The sequence below is a fragment of the Nannospalax galili genome, unplaced genomic scaffold, assembly GCF_000622305.1.
Source record: "Nannospalax galili isolate Female #2095 unplaced genomic scaffold, S.galili_v1.0 scaffold788, whole genome shotgun sequence".
Classification (NCBI taxonomy): domain Eukaryota; kingdom Metazoa; phylum Chordata; class Mammalia; order Rodentia; family Spalacidae; genus Nannospalax; species Nannospalax galili.
In genome coordinates, this window is record NW_008359996.1 from 2125543 (window position 1) to 2145843 (window position 20301).

The 20301-nt window shown below is 45.7% G+C and overlaps 1 protein-coding gene across 1 annotated transcript; it reads right to left on the reverse strand.

The window, feature by feature from the left end:
- Positions 1 to 37: 37 nt before the first annotated feature.
- On the reverse strand, positions 38 to 20007 carry Sgf29 (SAGA complex associated factor 29). The gene is made up of 10 exons (XM_008823929.2): positions 19805 to 20007; positions 9062 to 9158; positions 5093 to 5168; positions 3828 to 3900; positions 2216 to 2280; positions 1155 to 1284; positions 940 to 1086; positions 751 to 786; positions 496 to 658; positions 38 to 246 (listed from the first exon to the last, which is right to left on the reverse strand). Exons 2-10 carry the CDS (start codon positions 9134 to 9136, stop codon positions 130 to 132), a joined length of 882 nt encoding a protein of 293 aa, XP_008822151.1. The 5' UTR covers positions 9137 to 9158; positions 19805 to 20007; the 3' UTR covers positions 38 to 129.
- Positions 20008 to 20301: the final 294 nt, after the last annotated feature.

Genomic DNA, 20301 nt, shown 5'->3' on the forward strand with positions numbered 1-20301 from the left:
AGGTGGGTCTGAAACAGTAAGGCCTAGGAGATGAGCCGAGAGGGAAAAACATTTATTTGATCATAGGAATTCCTTCGCTGCCTTCTCCCATGAGGACAGCAGTAGCAGACTCAAGCCTGCCAGCCAGCTTCACTTTTTCTTGGGCTCCTTACAAGCCACCACGTACCTCTGGGCCACATTGAGGGGAGGGGAGTAGCCATCTGCATAGGAGGTGTCTTCAAACAGGACTGAATAGTCATCTTGGGGCTGTAGAATGCACATGGGAGGAGTGGTCAGAGGGTCCTAGGCCAGGGTAGCCCTGAGTCCTAGACAGGCCTCCCTGTCTCTCCTGCCCTGGGGAAGAGGGCACTCTGGGGTCAGGGGTCAGATGCCACTAGGGAAGCCTGTGTTTAGGAGATGAAGGACAAGCAAGGGAGCAGAGGGCAGGTATCCTGAAGAAAGATGGAGACAAAAGGTCCTGGGGTCCTGAAAGGCCTTTCCATGGTGGCTCCTTACCCGCTGTGGGGGTGTGTGGATCAGGGCACGGTAGAAGCAGGTGGTTTGTGGATACAGGGCTAGTACCAGCTGTTCCTTCTGGAACAAGGCCTCGGGGTCTGTCTCAGGGTTTGCCTTCCACTGGGGCAGTGGGATAATGCGACGCCGGCTCAGGGTATGTCTCCTGGGGGAAAGGAATACAGGCCATGATCAGGGAAGGCTCCTTGGAGAAGCCTGGTCACTGCCCCATTCCCCACTCCCCACCTGGACACTCACTCTTTGCCTTCTTCATCAATGTCATCTACCTCATACCTGTGAGTGAACAAAAGGAAAAACACTGTACAGGAGTGAGGACAAGAGGAGAGATGGGAAGTGGCTGGAGTAGCTTGGTGCCCCCAGCACCACCCAGCACCCATGCTGTGGAAGCTGATGTGGTGAGGATGCATGGCCAAGATATACACTCACTTGTTGGTGGCATGGCTGTAGCTGACTACTTCGGCCAAGATCCACTGCTCATCCCCATCCACAGCCTTTACTCGGGCAGCCACCTTGTCTCCAGGTTTGGCCACATAGTCCCCTGAGGCTGGAATGGCTCCACAGAGAGGTGGGGGCCTGTGAGAGGAAGGCCTGTTAGTCCGGCTCCTTGACAGCAGCCCTCCCTGACTGGTTCGTGCCCTCACTTGTCACCAGGCTTCCCGATCCAAAGGGGCAGGGTCATGGCTGACTGCTGCAGCAGCGTCATCAGCACCCCCCTGCGCATGGTCTTCCGTGGGGGCTCCGAGTCATTGTAGAGGCCTGCGATCTTGGCCGCTGTGGGAAGCAAGTGAAACCCTGAGGCCCTGTGGATGGTGCCATACCCAGCCCATATCCAGCTCCTGCTCTGAGCTGGCACTTAGCAGACAACCTCCCTTCCTACTTCACACCAGGGACCCAAACCCATCCAAGCCCCTTCTAATTGATGTCTAAGGGGACTGGCCAAGCTCTTAGGATGGAGGGTACCCTCATGGGGAGCAGCTAAAGAGGAGCAAAAGAGGCTCCAGGGTACAGGTCACATTCTGTTTCCTGATGGGATGCTGGACAGGTGTGCTACTCAGTGAAAATGCCCTGGAACAGGATACTTATGTGTACCTCCTTTCTACTAATATATACAATTCTAGTAAAAGTTAAACAAATTATCCAGTGTGGATCCTTGGCCTCCTCGGCCATGGCTCATCATAGTCCTTTTCTTTTCTTTTTTTTTTTTTTTTGGTCATTTTGAGACAGGGTCTCCCTGTAGCCCAGCTGGCCTGGTACTTGCTATGTAGACCAAGCTAGCCTAGAACTCACAGAGGTCCGCCTGCCTCTGCCTCCCAATGCATGGGTCACTAAGGGGTGAGAAGCTGCCTCCCGGGCAAGAGAGGTAAGGAAACCAAGACAATGGTGCCTGAGTATCTGGAAGGCAGGGTGCTGAGCCAGCTCCAGGTGTATGGCTGGCATATGGATATGAAGAGCAGCGCTGTGAGCACCACAGCACTGTGGCAGAACACAGAAAGTCAACCAGCTCTGGGTAGTGCGAGGAGTGAGCAGAATTACCTGGGTCTAGGCAGAGAAGCAGGTAAAACCTGCCTGAGTTTGTGAGACAACCCTATGGAGTAACCTCACCAAGCTGTGCACCAAGCTCCCCTGCCAGGGGCCATGGCAGCTGCCCCTGAAACCCCCACCCTGCCTGGTCAAGAAATGCCCTGCATTCCCTCCCACTCACCAATCCGCCTCTCTTCCAACAGAGACTTGATCTCAGCAATCTTATCCAGGGCCTTGCGGAGGATGCTAGGGATGGGAGAAAAGAACTTGGTAAGGCCCTCAGCATAGGCTTCCTGGCATGGTTTCCTCAAACCAGGTCTGTGTGGCAAGATCCTGGGGGCTAGAGAGATGGCTCAGCAGTTAAGAGCACTGGCTGTTCTTGCAGAAGACCTGAGTTTGAATCCTAGAACCCACATGGTAACTAACAGCCATTTGTAACTCCAGTTCCAGGGGATCCAATGCCCTCTTCTGACCTCCATAGGCATTGCACAACACGGATGCACTTGCACTTATTTATCTGCAGGCAATATACTCATACACGTAAAACAAAATAGAAATAAGTCAGGCATGGTGGTACAGCCTTTAATCCCAGTATTCGGGAGGCAGAGACAGGTGGATCTCTGGGAGTTCAAGGCCAGCCTGGTCTATATAACGAGTTCCAGGTCAGCTGGGGATACAGGGAGACTATCTCAAAAGACCAAAAATAAATAAAATGGGTGTGTTGGCTCATGTAATCCCAGCACTTGGAAGGTTTGGTAGAACTGCTATGACTTCAAGGCCATTTTCGGCTACACAATGAGTTCCAGGTCAGCCTGCCCTAGTCTTGCCTCAAACAAACAAACAAAAAGGAGGGGCTGGGGAGATGACTCCATCAGTAAAGGGCCTGTTGTGTAAGCATGAGGATCTGAGTTTGGATTCCTGGCACTCATGTATAAGCCAGCAATGGTGGTGAGTGCTGTAACCCCAGCACTAGGAAGGGCAGAGACAGGTGGATCCCTGAGCTCAATGGCCAACCAGCCTAGCCAAATTTAGGAGCTCTAAGTTCAGTGAGAGACCCTATCTCAAAGACAAAGGTGGAGAATGACCAAGGAAGACCTCTGACTTCTGCATGCACACTTGCCCATGTGCATGCACATTCACGTGTGTTTACACACATGAATACATGTATACACTACACAAACATATACATACACCATGCCTTTAATCCCAGCATTTGGGAGGCAGAGGCAGGCCACTCTCTGTGAATTCAAGACCAGCCTGGTCTACATAGTGAGTTCCAGGCCAGCTGGGGCTACAGGGAGACCCTGTCTCAAAACAAAAACAAACACAAATAAAAACAAAAACAAAAAACAAACAAAAAGCATGTAGAATGGCACCAGTAGCACAGCAGTGCCATGCAGTGGTTGCTGTTAGAGTTACTGGGCCGCAATAGACAATGCAGTACCAACTGCAGGGGAGGGTCAGAACAGTGTGTAGAACATCTGCCACTTTCTCCACATTATCCCATTCATAGTCTGGTACAGAGGCAACTGAGTTTCATCTGAACTGATTGCCAGGTCATGTCACTACAAAATGGTATGCTGGGACCTGCCTTGCTACCATCTGTAAAGCAGCGAGCTAAAAGGGAAGCCTGGGCAAAGGAGGAAGATCTTGGGAAGGTGCAAGCTGTGGGGAAGCTGGGCAGCAGGACCCTTCGTAGAGGGAAGGCAGGTTGGGACAGTGGTCTGCAGGTACCTGAAGTCCAGCATTTCAGCCAGGGAAAGCAGACCAGCAGTCCCGTGGACAGTACTCACTTGCACTCAGCCTCCGCATCAGCCTTGGCGGTTGTATAGAGGCCACGCAGCTTTGTCCGGAAATAAGGAGAAACTGCAAATACAGGGATAAGGAGGCTTGAACAAGGGAAGGTGACAGCATGTGGCTGAGATTTTAGGGCACCATAATCAGCCTGAAGAGGCTAGGAGGCCAGGGCCTGGAGCGTGGGCTTTGAGTTCAGAAGTGCTCCTAGAGGGCTGGGGAGACGGCTCAGCAGGTGAAGTGCTTGCCCTGCAAGCACGGGAAACCAATTCAACCCCTAAAACTCAAGTGAAATATAAGCAAGGCCAGTGATTGGGAAGCCTGGCCAGCCAATCTTGCCTATTTGGAAGGTTCTGGAAGATCTCCCTGTAGCCACAGCTGGCCTGGAGTCGCTAATGGAGACAGACTGGCCTCGAACTCACAGAGATCCACCTGCCTCTGCCTCCCGAGTACTGGGATTAAAGGCGAGCACCACCATGCCTGGCTCTGGAAAAAAATTTAAAAAGAAAACCATATATGGTGCCCCAGGAACACTTGAGGTTGTCCTCTGCCCTCTACATATATATGTGCACACCCCTCGCCCATTCAAGATGCCTCCCTGTTCAACAGGATCACATTTCCATATGGTACAGATGCTACACCATACTAGAAAAGCACTTTCTAACCTTTCCAACAGGGGCAGAAAACCAAGCAGAAGCACACAACTTCCAAAGCTACTACTCAGAGTTAGAAAGTACCAAAAAAGCTGGGCATGGTGGCACACGCCTTTAGTCCCAGCAGAGGTGGGTGGATCTCTGTGAGTTCAAGGCTAGCCTGGTCTACATATCGAGTTTCAAGGAGACCCTGGGGCTACAAGGAGACCCTGTCTCAAAAAGACCAAAACCAAGAAAGTATTAGAAAAGGCGGGTGACCAAAGGCCCTGCAGCACAGGTTGAAGCAACCTGGGATGGAAACTCTACACCAGAAAACCCCAGGTGACTGGGGCCTAAAAACTGTAAGGGTAAGTTTCCCTGCATACAGGACTGCCTTTCAGTCCTGAGTGGAGGGATTCTGACCTCTTTTAGTGCAGTAGGTCACCATTCCCAGTGACTTTAGGTCATTCAGCCTAAAGGAGCAATGTCTCTAAGCAACAATTTAGAATATGTGCAGGTATGTGCAGAAATTCCCTTTGAAAACAGTAAGGGCCCTGCCCCCAGGCACATACCCCTTTCCCAGGCTCTCACCCCCTTCCCGTCTTCTTTCTATACTGCCCACAGTTACTCACTCTTGTTCTCTGTCTGCATTCGCTCGTGCGTCTTCTGGATATTCACTAAGTTGTGCTCACTCCTCGAACGCTCTTCCTATAAAGATGAGGTCAACAGGATAGGAGGCAGACCTTCACCTTACTATGGCACCCAGAGGCCCTGACCCATATGCTCAAATTTAGGACATGTTCAAGACAAATATTTTTCCAGACTACTGCAAAATCTCTACAAAGTTATTAAAACTAAGCCATATGTAGCAGGGCATGGTGGCACCAGGAATGGTGGTGCACACCTTTAGTCCCAGCACTCATCACAGAGGCTGGAGATCTCTGTGAGTTCAAGGCCAGCGTGGTCTACATAGGGAGTTCCAGGCCAGCTGGGGCTACAGGGAGAAAAAGACCAAATAAATAATAATAATAATGCTCTTCAGAATCCCCATCTAAATCCTAGCTACCTTCTCAGAAATTGACAAGTTCATTAGAAAGTGACAAGTTCATCTTAAAATTCACTTGGGAATTCAAGGGACCTACACTAGTCTAATCTTGAAAAAAAAAATTAAAAGATCAGGTTTACCTTTCCCAACACTTGTTACAAAGCTACAGTAATCAAGACTGGTGGTACAGGCCGATGAATCAACAGACTGTAAGGTAACATGTACATCAGTGACCAACACACCCAGGGATGCTCATGCAACTCTGCCTGCATAGTGGTGCTGGAATCTGGGCTGTAACTGTGAGTGCTGGACGTATGATAACCCCTCTGTGAGAAAGTCAGTCTATATCTTCTCACATTTCTGGGAGATTTTTAATTTGTAAAGATTTAATTTTACTTTATGTGTATGAGTGTATGTCTAGATGTGTGTATGTGTACCCTCTCTCCAGCCCCTGAGAATTTTTTTTTTTTTGGTCTTTTTGAGACAGGGTCTCCCTGTAGCCCCAGCTGGCCTGGAACTCACTATGTAGACCAGGCTGGCCTTGAATTCACAGAGATCCATCTGCCACTACCTCCAGTGCTGGAATTAAAGATATGCCCCACCACACCCAGCTTTTTAAAATTTTCTTTTTTTCTGAGAATTTTTTAAAGATGCTGAGGGGTTGGTTGTACCAGTAGTCCATCTGGCACAGTGGGAAAATAGTGCATATGGCTGCAGGGCCTTGTAGGAGAGGGCCCACTGTTCTCTGCTGCACCACCTGGCCCTGTATGAATGGAAATGAACCAGAGGGACTTGCTAGACTGGAACTGCTATCTATTAGCTATCTTATTTTTCCCAGAGGTGGAAAAATTTGGGTAAAATTCACTGACAAAAGGAGAGGAGGGCCAGAGAGCTGGCTCAGTGGTTAAGAGGATGGTTGCTCTTGCAGAGGACCCAGCTTCAGCTCCCAGCACCCACATGGTGGCTAACAATTGTCCATGACTCCAGTTCCAGGGGATCCGATACCCTCTTCTGACCTTCACGGGCACCAGGCACACATGAAGGGCCCATACATATAAGCAGGCAAAACACTCATACAGATAAAATAAAAACAAATAACTTAAAAAAAAAAGACAAAGATAAACTTTAGTCAAGATAAAATGGAAAAGTGGGTCACATGAGGAAGTTCAATATTATACTAAGACTTGAAAGGACTCACAGCAAGAGCACAGCAGTGCCCTTAGCTCAGTTACACCAGACACGTGGAGACCTGCCAAGACCACTCCTGCTTTGGAAAGCTGACATGGTCACAAAGAAGCTTAATGATGTGAATGGCCTTCTTTGAGAGACATGCTTAGTGTAGAGCTATACCACTCTGAATGTGACAGATCTGGCCTGATCTTGGAAGCTAAGCAGGGTTGGGCCTGGATGGAAGAGACATTCCTGTCATATGGGATGACAGACTGAGGCTGTTGATGCGGATGGAACTCTAATGGGGTTCCAGAATCTTATCTGGCCTTTAATGAACTAGATTTGGTTTTTAGTTTACAGAAAAACTGAGTAGCCGGACGTAGTGGTACACACTTTTTTTTTTTTTTTAACTTTTACAAAACCTTTATTGAGAATTTCATACATGCATATAAGATGTTTTGATCAAGTCCATGCCCACTCCCTCTCCTCCAACATTCCCCCCTTTGAAGAGGTAACCCTAAAATACTGTGGTGCACACTTTTAATCCCAGCACTCTGGAGGCAGAGGCAGGTGGCTCTCTGTGAGTTTCAGGCCAGCTAGTGCTACATAGTGAGACCCTGTCTCAAAAAACAAACCAACCAAACCAAATCAAAATAAAAAAACAAACAAAATAAAACAAAAAACAAACAAAAAAAACTAAAACTGAGTAGGGGCACAGGTCCCACACATCTGCTGCAACGCTGCTCTGTGCAGTCTCCCCCATTATTTACATCTTACATTGGTATGGTATGCTTGTTACAAACAGTGAACCAATACTGATACTAACTAAAGCCTCTTGTTTATGTTAAGGTTCTCTGTGTTGTACAGTCCTCTGGGTTTTGAAAGATGCTCCAATCATGTACCTCCATTACAGTATCACACAGAAGAGTTCCACCTCTCTAAAGATCCACTACGCTCTACTCTCATCCCATTCTATCCATTAGTCCCAAGGCTCTGGCAAGAACTTGTAGTTTTACTTTCTCTAGTTTTGCACATCTCAGTACAGCACATCACACTGGCAGTGTTGGTAAGATTCAACTACCTTATGTAAACAAGGCATATGATACCGGTACTGATAATAAAATATAAACCTCCTTAGTATAAAATGCTGATGGAAAATGATTGGCTCAAGGAAACCAGATTAGCTAAACATCAGTTATTTTCGGTGCTAAAATGTTCTATACAAATTTTCATAAGGTATAAATAGTGGCAGGTTGGGGGGACAAATAGTCAAATTAGAACAAAAATATGAAAATGTAGTATCTCATAGGCCGGGTGTGGTGGTGCACATTTTGATCCCAGCACTCCAGAGGCAGAGGCAGGTAGATTTCTGTTAATTGAAGGCCAGTCTGGTCTATACAGTGAGTTCCAGGTCAGCCAGAGCGACACAGTGAAACCTGTCTCAAAAGAAAAGAAGAAAGGGGGCTGGAGAGATGGCTCAGCAGTTAAGAACACTGGTTGTTCTTGCAGAAGACCCGGGTTCAAATCCCAGCACCCACATGGCAGCTAACAACTGTCCTAACTCCAGTTCCAGTGGATCTGACAGCCTCTTCTATCCTCCACCAGCATTGCACGACATGGGTGTACTTACCTACACAAAGGCAATACATGCATATACATAAAATAAAAATAGTAAAATATTTAAAAAAAGAAGAAAATGAAGGAAGGGAGAAAGGGAGGGAGGCAGGGAGGGAAAGAGGGAAGGAGGGAGGGGAAAGGAAAGGAAAAAGAAAGGGTTGCTGTGTTTGACCTAAGCCATGGGCTAGGGTGGTAATCTATGTAACACAAGGTTAACTCAGCAGGCCGGGGTGATTTAAACCTTACTCATTTTATACAGGTTTGGCTTTTCACCAGACCCTGGGAGTGAACTCTAAATCCTTGGAATATCTTGCCTGGTAAGAGTATGCTTGTTTACTTAGAATGAGGGGATGAGGAGAAAAAGGGGGTGATAGCTAATGGGTATGGAACATTTTTGTTTTGATGATAAAAATGTTCTGGCAGGTGGATCTCTGTGAGTTCAAGACCAGCCTGGTATACATAGTGAGTTCTAGGCCAGCTGGGGCTATGAGACCCTGTCTCAAAAAGACCAAAAAAAAAAAAAGAAAACTGTATATTCTAAACAGGTGCCTTGTATAGTGTGTAAACTGTCTTTCAATATAGCTGTTACAAAGAGCCCTGAAATCTTGTACCTAATGGAAAACCCAAGAGGAATGGTAGTTATACTCAAAACTCCCTTCTTCTCCCTTTCATTACATTATCTTAGTTCCTGCATGTTCAGTCTCTCTTGACACAACCCTTACCCCAGACACACAGCTCAGTACCATAGCCCATGTTCCTCTCTTTCTACCTGGGTTTGCTTGATCAATTGATGGAGCTCTGTGAGAAGTTCTGCAATGCGGGAATCAGCAGAGACGAGGGCCATGGTATGGACCTGTTGAGGGCATCTGGTGAGAGAATAGAAGAGAAATCTGTCACTGGCTGTGTCGCTGAACTATATCTCTGGCATGTTGAAGTCCTAAACCTTGGTGCTGGTAAATGGGACCTTGTTTGGAAATAAGGTCTTTGCAAATATAAGAGGACAGCATCTTAATCTGGTACCACTAGTGTCTTAAGAGAAGACAGAGACAAGCACATACCAAGGGAAGACAATCACATGTCACATGACTAGGCAACTGTGTAAGCCAGGTGTGGTGGCGCATGCCTTCAATCCCAGCACTTGGGAGGCAGAGGCAGGTGGATTTCTGAGTTCAAAGCCAGCCTGGTCTACATAGTGGGTTCCAGGCCAGATAGGGCTACAGAGAGACTCTGTTTCAAAAAGACCAAAATAAGTATATGATTCATAAATGCAATACTACTCAACAATAAAAAGAAATCAAGTACTATGGGGCATGATGTTGCATCCCGCACTTAGGAGGTGGAGGTAGAAGCATTTGAGTTCTAGATCAGCATGGGCTACACAGTGAGACCATGTCAGGTGTGTAAGCCCAGGCCTCAATCCCAGCACTTGGAAAGCAGAGGCAGGCAGAACTCTGTGAGACTGAGGCCAGCCTGGTCTAAATAGCAAGTTCCACTAGGGCTGTAATATTGAGAGAGCCTGTTTTAAAAACAAAACAAAAACAAACAAAAATAAAATAAAAAAGAAAGAAATGAAGGTGAATATGGTGGCTCATGTTCATAATCCCAACACGTTGGAAGATGGAGGCAGGAGGATTGGAGTTCAATGTCATCCTCAGCTACATAGTAGTTACAAAGAGACCATCTTTTTTTTTTTTTTAATTTATGTGTATGCGTGTATTGCCTGCATGTAGGTAAATGCACCTGTGTCGTGTAATGCCCATGGAGGTCTGAAGAGGCTGTTGGATCCCCGGGACTGGAGTTACGGACAGTTGTTAGCTGCCTTATGGGTGCTGGGATTCGAACCCAGGTCTTCTGCAAGAACAACCAGTGTTCTTTACTGCTGAGCCATCTCTCCAGCCACAAAGAGACCATCTTAAAAACATAAAAATACTGACCTGTTTTGACATGGGTGAATCTTGAAAACCTTATATTAAGTGAAAGTCAGTCACAACAGATTTATTTTATTTTGTATTTTTTACTTATTTTGCTTTTTTGAGACAGGGTCTCTCTGCTGCCCCAGCTGGCCTGGAACTTGCTATGTAGACAAGACTGCCCTGTATTATTTTATTATTTTTAATGATTTATTTATTTTTATTTTTATGTGTATAAGTGTATTGCCTGCATGTATGTAAGTATACCTGTGTTGTGCAATGCCCACAGAGGATAAAAGAGGGTCTTGGATTCCCTGGAACTGGAGTTATGAACAGTTGTTAGCCATCATGTGGATGCTGGGATTCAAACCCGGGTCTTCTCCAAGAGTAGCCAGTGCTCTTAACTATTGAGCTATCTCTCCAGCCCCACCAAAAAAAAATTTTTTTTTAAAAGAAAGAAATATCCAGAATAGGCAAATCCATAAAAACTGATGAGGGAAGAAATGGATGAAAACAGATAGGAATGCTAACAGGTACAGGGCTTTTTTACCAGGTAATGGAATTATATCAAGAGTTGCACAACTAGGGCTGGAGAGATGGCTCCGTTGTTAAGAGTACTGACTGCTCTTGCAGAGGACCAAGTTCAATTCTCAGTACCTACATGGTAGCTAACAACTGTCCTAACTCCAGTCCCAGGGGATCTGACACCCTCTTCTGGCCTCTGTGGGCATTGTACAACATGAGTGCACTTATATGCAGGCAAAACATTCATATGCATAAAATAAATTTAAAAAATTAAAAAAAAATCTTAAACAGTTGCACAACTCTGAATAAAATAAACAGCACTGAACTACATATCTAGGTGCAGAGTCCCAACTAGCTTGGCCCTGGGCAAACACTCATCTACTTTCTGTTCATTGTTTTGTTTTTAGGTTTTGCCTAAATCTATTTTTTACTTCATTTCTTTGTATTGCTGAACACTCTTTTTATATATAATGTTCTATATATTACTTCAACTAATGGACAATTGGTTTATGGCTACGTTGTGGCTACATAATGCACCCATGAAAAGCACAAAATTTTTTAGGTATTTTATTTTTAAAATTATGTATATGAGCGGGGTGAGTAGTATGTGTTCATGAGTTGAGGTACCTGAGGAGGTCAGAGTTGTTGGACCCCCTAGCACTGGAGTTACAGGCAGTTGGTTAGCCACCCGATGTGGGTGCTGGGCATTGAACTCTGGTCTCTGGAAGAGCAGGAAGTGCCATTAATCTGAGTTATCTCCCTCCCCAAATTCTAAAAAGATTTTATATGTATATATATATGTGTGTGTGTGTGTGTGTGTGTGTGTGTGTGTGTGTGTGAGCCTGTGCATGCATGCTGCCTGTACGAGGGAGCCTGTGGAGACCAGAAGAGGGTGTCAGATTCCCTGGAGTTGGAGTTACATGCTATTGTGAGCCACCTGATATGGGTGCTGGGGGGCCTGAACTTGGGTCCTCTGGAAGAGCAGTACATGCTCTTAACCATTGTGTCATCTCTCTCTAATCCCTATTTTTTTAATTTATATTTACTTATTTTTTGGTCTTTTTGAGACAGGGTCTCCCTGTAACCCAGATGGTCTGGAACTCACTACATAGACCAGGCTGGCCTGGAACTCACAGAGATCCACCTGCCTCTGCCTCTGGAGTGTGCTAGGATTAAAGACAGTGGGCCTGGCTCAGTCCTTATTTTTTTAAAGACAGTCTTTCTATTGATATGGTAACGACAGGATTAAATGTTAGGGTTAAACTAGACTGGGTGGCACACGACTTTAGTCCTGGAGGTAGAGGCAGAGGTAGAAACAGGAGGATCCCTGTGCATTCAAGGCTAGCCTGATCTACATAGCAAGTTTTAGGCCAGCTGGGGCTACAGGGAGATCCTGTTTTAAAATAAAAAAATTAAAAAAAAAATCAATCTGTGTGGTGTGGTGGCACACACCTTTAATCCCAGCACTCAGCAGAGGCAGGTGGATCTCTGTGAGTTCGAGGTGACCAGCCTGGTCTACATAGTAAGTTCCAGGCTGGCTGGGGCTACAGGGAGACCCTATGTCAAAAATAAAGGACCAAAATAAATAAATAAATAAATAAATAAATAAATAAGGTTAAAAAGAATGTTAGAGCAGGGGCTAGAGGTGGCTCAGCAGTTTAGAGCATTTGCTGCTCTTGCAGAAGACCCAGGTTTGGTTCTCAGTACCCACATGATGGCTAGTAACTGTCTATAACTCAGTTCCAGGGGACCTAATGCCCTCTTCTGGCCTTCATGGGCACTGTACCCACATGGTGCACTTCCATACATATAGACAAACACACTCACAAAATAAAAATAAAATAAAATACTAACCCACTGTGATGCTCCTACCTTGGTGCAGTCCATTCCAATCTCTCATTGGAGAACTCTGTCTAGCTTTACTATCTAAACTGTTGTTTTACTAACCATTACTTAAACTGTGTCTTTTTACTGAGTTCATCTCAAGGGGTTAAGCACAGAGTCCCAGCAAAGACCAGACAATAAGGCAAGGATGGCCTTAAACTTGCAATTCCTCTGCCAGTCTCCCAAGTGCTGGGATTATAGATAAACACCACTACACTCAGTCTGTCTGGTTCTAAGTCAAGGTCAGACTATGTTTCCAGGACTGACTAGATCTTTTGGACTGAAGTAATCCACCTACCTCAGCCACTTAAGGAGATGGGATAATGGCATATACCAAAGGACACAGCTTGCACAAGCTTTTATGTTGTGAGAGATGTTTTCATATTCCAGGTATATACTCAAGAGTAGAATTACTGAACCATTTATATCTAGCTTGCAGAGGAACTGCCAGATTATTTCCACTGAAGATGTGTGAAAGTCAGTGTATCTGCATCCGTGCCAATATGCTACTACGTTTCTTGCTGCAGTCATCCTAGTGAGTCCAATGTGGTGTCATATTGTCATGCTTATCTCCTACAGTGCAGGGTGACTGGGGATGATCCCAGGGCCTTGCACAATACTAAGCAGATGCTCTACCACTCTACTTCTCCTGCCCTTGAATTGCATGTCTCTGATGGCTAAAGATAATGTACATCTATCCACGGACTTGGAGAAAATTTCTGTTGTCTTTCCTAGGCAAAATGCCCTTTTTTTGCCCATTTCTAAGTTATTTCTCTTTTTAGTACTGAATTGTGGCTTTTTTTTTTTTTTTTTTTTTTTTTGAGACAGGGTCTCCCTATAGCCACAGCTGAACTGGAACTCACTATGTAGACCAGGCTGGCCTCACAGAGATTCACCAGCCTCTGCCTCCCAAGAGCTGGGATTAAAGGAGTCCTTTGAAGCACGAATTTTTAATATTTAGGAAGTGCAATTTCTTTTTCTTCCAAACTGAGACTTAGAGACGTACCACCACAGCTATATTATTCATTTCACATACAGGAGAGCAGGAAGAGAGAGAGAGAGGGAGGGAGAGAGAGAGAGAAAGAAAGAGAGAGGCAAAGGGGAGCAAGGAGAGGAGGGAGAGGAGAGAAAGAGGAGAGAGGGGGAGGGGGAGGGAGAGAGAGAGACAGCTATGATGGCATGCTTATAATCCCAGCACACAGGAGGCAAAGGCAGGAGTAACAGGAGTTCAAGGCTAACTGTAGCTAAACAGCAAGACCTGCCTCCCCAAAACCCCAAATTTAAATTGAATAAATTTAAAGAAAAAAAAAACACAAAAAAACAAAAAACCTCTAGTTAGAGTGAATCCTTATTGAAATGGGTAAGTGTGCTGGATAGCTTTAGTGTCAACTTGACACACCTGAGTTGAGGGAGCCTCAATTGGAGAACTTCCTCTATTGGACTGGCCTGTGGCCATGTCTGAAGGGCATCTCCTTGATGAGTGATGTGGGAGGGCCCAGCCCACTGTGGGTCGTGCCACCCCTAAGCAGGTGGGCCTATGTTGCATAAGAAAGCAGGCTGAGCAGGGGCCAGGGGAGCAAGCCAGTAAGCAGCGTTCCCCCATGGCCTGTGCTCCAGTTCCTGCCTCCAGGTTCCTGCCCTGAGTTCCTACCTTGGGCTCCCTGATGAACTGCGTGCGACCTGGGAGATGTAAGACAAATAAACCCTTTCCTCCCCAAGTTGGTACTGGTCAGAGTGTTTTGTCACAGCAATGAAGAACAAACTAGGACAGTAAGTTTCAGAACAATCAGCACACAGGCTATGGCTAAAGTCTTGAGAGCTTCAGGGAAAAGGCTACTTGCTGAGTGGGAAAAAGAAAGGAGGAAAAGGCCCCACTGAACCAAAGGGAAGACTCTGGGAAAGCAGGTTTAGCAAGGGAAAGCATGGTTCTCTGCTGCTCAAAGTTCACAAGTTTCCTGGGAACTCAGGAAAACCACGTTTGGTTGCAAGGTACACATTCTGGACGAATGCTCATCCTCTGAGTTCCAAGCCAATTGGGCATGTTTGAAAGGAAAGCAGATGATGGAAGAAGCACTTGGGCTCCTGTGAACTGCCAACTAACCATTGGGTCCCTACACTTACACTGAAAGTATTACCAGGAACGTTGCGCTGGTTGTGGCAGTTGAAGAGATACTGGATCTCCAGTACACTGGATGGGAGAACACAGGCTCAGCATACATAAACCCAGAGTTTGACTCCCAGCAGCCTCCTTACCCCCCCAAAAGATAGGAAAACACGATGGTTAATTTTATGTGTCAACCTAACTGTACTACAGTTGATAAAACATTTCTGGGGCTGGAGAGATGGCTCAGCAGTGAAGAGTGTGTACTGCTCTTACAGAAGATCCGAATTTGGTTCCCAACATCTGTAAGAGGTGACTCCCAATGGCCTGAAATTCCAACTCTTGGCAGACCAGGTGATCTGCCACTCTGGTCTCTGTGGGCACCTGCACTCACATGCACATACACATAAGTAAAAATAATAAAATGTATCTAAAAACAAACATTATTTCTGGGAATGATCGGAAGATGATGCCAGAGTGGCTATCATCCAAACTGTCAGTTCTCAGGCTTTCGATTTTGGACTGGAGCTGCTTAGGTTTTTCTGAGCCTCTACCTTGTAGACGGCAGATCACAGGACTTTTCAGACTCCACAACTCTGGGACTCAACCATCCTAACACATTATTTTATGTACCTCTATATATCCTATTGGTTCTGTTTCCCTAGAAAAACTAAAAACAAAAAAATAGTAGCAGCCATTCTTTATGAGTGCCCACCGAGTGCTAACTGCTTTCATGGAGCTTCCTCTGCTAATCATCATGCAAAGGACTACTCATTTAGTACTTGTGGGAAACTGAGTCTGGAGAAATAAATTACTTTGTGAAGGTTCACAAGTAGTAAGTAGTAAAGCCAGGGTTCAACCTAGGCTTGAAGGTTCAAACGACCCTTAGAATCATCAACATCTAACTCAAATTAGTTCAATGTACCAGACCACCTTCAACTTGATAGGCAGTAATTACAAAGCCTACCGACAGAAATTGAATATTTTTTCAACACAGATGATCCAACTTTAAAACCTACACAAGGGGGCTGGAGAAATGGCTCAGTGGTTAAGAGCACTGGCTGCTCTTGCAGAGGACCGGGTTTCAGTTCCCAGCACCCACATGGTAGCTAACAACCATCTGTAACTCCAGTTCCAGGGGATCTGATGCCCTCTTCTGACCTCCATGGGTACTACACAACAGGGGTGCACTTACACACATGCAGACAATACACTCATACACATAAAATAAAAATAATGAATAGGGGCTGGAGAGATGGCGCAGCGGTTAAGAGCTGACTGCTCTTGCAGATGACCTGGGTTCAATTCCCAGCACCCACATGGCAGCTATGAACCGTCCTTAACTCCAGTTCCAGGGGAATCTGATGCCCTCTTCTGACCTCTGTGGCATTGCATGACACGGATATACTCACATACATGCAGGCAATACACTCATACACATAAAATAAAAATAATAAATAAAATATTTTTTAAAAATGAATAAAATAGTTTTCAGAAACCTATGTAAGAATTTTTGTGGGGGCTGGAGAGATGGCTCAGCAGTTAGGAGCACTAGCTGCTCTTGCAGAGGACCTGGGTTCAATTCCCAGCACCCACATGGCAGCTGTTTGTGACTCCAGTTCCAGGGAAATCCAACCTGGGTAACTGCACAACATGGGTGGGCTTACATACATGCAGACAATACTACACATAAAATAAAATAAATGAATGAGCTGGAGAGATGGCTCAGCGGTTAAGAACACTGGCTGTTCTTGCAGAAGAGCCGGGTTCGAATCCCAGCACCCACATGGCAGCTAACAACTGTCTGTAACTCCAGTCCCAGGGGATCCGACAGCCTCTTCTGACCTCCTTGGGCACTGCATGACACGGGTGCACTTACCTACATGCAGGCAATACACGCATACACATAAAAAAAGGTCTCTGATTTATCACAGTCCCCACTCCCAGCTTCAGAAAGTTGGCACTTATAGGAATGACTTTTGTTATCTTAAACTTGCTTCTAATTGTAAACAAGCTCACTGAGCCACATGCTCACCTGTGACCTGGGCATATAGCACTGATCCTTCAATACCCTTCCATGCTCTCCATACAAGATAAGTGTTTGGAAGTGAGTATACATGTCTTAACATATCAAAGCATCAAAGTGCTGCAAACAGTGCATTTATCTCATTGAAAACAATGAGAGAAATTCATATCTGTTTACAATTGTGTACATGTGTGTGCCCATGTGCGTGGACAATGAGAGAAATTCATATCTGTTTACAATTGTGTACATGTGTGTGCCCATGTGCATGGACCTGTGTGTGTTGGTCTATGTCTAGGGATCAGAAAGGGTAAGGGTCTCTGATAAGAGGGGGTGTTGAATTTTACTTCCCCATTTCATCCTGGAGATAGTGTTACAATAAAGAATGGGCAAAACCCTTGCTTGAGAGCACAGTTCTCAGAGAGATCTGAAGGAATGGGTTCTCAGCAGTTTAGGTCCACTCTTTGCATTAACACAGAGCTAAGAGTCAGGCTATCTTTATTTATTTATTTATTTATTTATTTATTTATTTATTTATTTATTGATTTATTTAATAACAACATACTTAGAAGAAGCATATCATTACAACACAATTGACATATTCAATAACGTTTTTTTGAGACAGGGTCTCCCTGTAGCCCCAGCTGGCCTTGAACACACTATGTAGACCAAGCTGGCCTCGGTCTCAGAGATCCACCTCTGCCTCTCAAGTGCTGGAATTAAAAGGCATATGCCACCGTGCCTGGCCAGGCAAGGGTGTATTTTTTTTAAACATCGCTGTAATGTGGCTCAGAAACACTGCAGGCACTAAAACTATGGCAGCAGCCCTCTTCTATTGTCACTAGGAAAAAGTCATGGAGTGACTATCCCATCCCAAACAAGCACAGACCTTCCTGTGTTTGTGCTACCTGCCAGAAGTGCCTCTAATCCTTCTCTTCTTCCTCTCTGGTTCTAATTTACTCATCTTTCAGGATCCAAATCCTATGGCAGTTGTCAAAAAAATCCTATGGCAGTTGTCAAAATGAACACTTCTACAGTAGGGCTTGTCAACCATTTCCATATCATGGCACACAGGGACAATGAGACTATAAAGTAAACCGGGGCCAGGCATGGTGGCACACACCTTTTGATTCCAGCACTTGGGAGGCAAGCAGATCTCTGTGAGATGGAGGACAGCCTGGTCTACATAGCGAGTTCAAGGACAGCTGGAGCTGCAGGAAAACACTGGCTCAAAAAAAGGCAAACAACTAGGGGAAAAGTTCAAAGTTGCTCACAAACAAAAAATGACTGGTGGTGGTGGAATCTGATTGCCACAGGCCCCTCCATTTACCCTCATGTCAAGGGCAATCAAAACTTTTGGAAAGTCCCAACGCTCTGCATATAAACTTTTATTTTTTTAAATTTTTATTTTATGTGTATGAGTATTTTGCCTCCAGGTATGTAAGTGCATCCATATCTGTAATGCCCATAGAGGCCAGGAGGAGGCATCAGATCTCCTGGAACTGGAATTACATACAGTTGTTAAGGTTCAGATAGCCCTACCCCCTCACCAACAGGATTCCAAGGACTTCTCATGCTCCTGAGAAAAGGGAACCTAGCTAATAAGCACCTTGGTCTTTGAAGTCAAGAGAAGCAGACTTTTCTCCACTGTTTGGCCAACACAGCAGGCTTCCCCTTTGATCTCTAAAGAGGAAGACAGGTTTTAACAGCCCCGCTCTCCCAACTTTAAAAAGGGACAAATTTTTGTTCCTGGCCCTCCAAGGTCAAACAAGTTCCAGGGGCTATGGCACATCCCTCGAAATGTCCTATAACTTTGATGAGTCACCTGTCCTCTTTAGAGATCAACCCAGGTCCTCTGAAAGACCAGCCAGTGCTCTTAACTGCTGAGGCAGCCCTTCAGCACCATGCTTTTATAGATTTTGAGGCAGTCTGGAGCCCAGGCTGGCCTTGAACTCACAGAGATTGTCTGCCTCTGCCTTTGGAGTGCTGGATTAAAGGTGTGTGCCAGTATGCCCAGTTCTCTTTACTAAGAATGTTTTCCCCAACATTTTGGGCTTTATTCTTCCTCTAAAGTTCCCCTCCCCACCATCTGGCTGTTGTCCACCATATGGCAGACCTCCATGCCGGCTTAACTCAAACACCAAAGACTTTTCATTCTCTTTTCCATCTTTCTGCACTGGGAAGCTACGAAGATGTATAGCTTGCCACCCTGTAAGTCTTTAAATACTAATAAAATTGTTCTCAAGCTTGAGAACAAGAGAAAAAAAGAGGCAGAAGGCTGTAGAGATGGCTCAGTGGTTAAGAGCACTGGCTGCTCTTGCAGAAGACAGTTCCCAACACCCACATGGCTGCTAACAACCATCTGTAACTCCAGTTCCAGGGGATCCAACACTCTCTTCTGACTCCTTCAGCATGGCATGGCACAAGTGCACTGTATGGCACATGCAGGCCATATAGTCATACACATAAAACCAAAAGTTCTCCTGACCTCCACAAGAGTGCTATGATGTGCATGCACACACATACTACCTCCATTAAAAAAAACAAATCCTAGCCGGGCATGGTGGCGCACACCTTTAATCCAGCACTTGGGAGGCAGAGGCAGGCGGATCTTTGTGAGTTCAAGGCCAGCCTGGTCTACATAGTGAGTTCCGGGACAGCTGGGGCTACAGGGAGACCCTGTCTCAAAAAGACAAAAACCCACAGAACAAATGACATTTAAAGTGTGAAACAGATGTTGCCCAGGGAATGAACAGAGACAAGATCTAGGGTATTGGGCTGGAACAACCATTAAAGGTAAAGAAATGGAACAATAATTATTAGGCCAGAAAGAATCAAGGTAAGGAAAAGAGGATGGTTACCAAGCCAAATGAAGATGCTTCAAGAACAGGTGGTGATCAGCCTTGTGGAGTTGGCTACATGCCTGTAATCTCAGCATTCGGAGGGGAGGCAGGAGAATCTCAAGTTTAAGGATAGCCTGGGCTACAGAGCAAGACCCTATCTTAAAACAAAATAGAAGCTTGGGGATCAACAGCAACAAATCCTGCTGGGGACTGAGAACTAACTTACCACTGAACCTGGCAACCTCTTAGAAGTCACTGGTGGCTTTGGCAGAGCTGTTCCTGTGACTGACAGAAGACAGGGCCTCGGTGGAGAGGGCCGAACTCCTAACAGGTTGAAGCTCTCGGCTGCTTACAAGAGCAGACAGACAATAACCGGAGGACGCTGATGGAGTTATTTTGTTAAGACGGTAGCTTTACCCCGGACATGGTGACACACGCCTTGAACCCCAGCACTCAGAAGGCAGCAGCTGGAACTCGAGTTCCAGGCCAACCTGGGCTACTAGCGAGTTCCAAACCAGTCAGGGATACACAGTGAGACCCTGCCTCAAAATAACAAAAAATAAAAAAATAAGCGAATTCACACAAGGTTTCACTTACATGCAGGCAAAACTCTCGTACACATATAATTACAGTAAATAATAAATGGGAAAAATATAAGGGCAGTTTTAGGCCGAGTGTGGTGGCTCATGCCAGTGGTCTCAGCTCTTAGGAGGATGGGGGCAG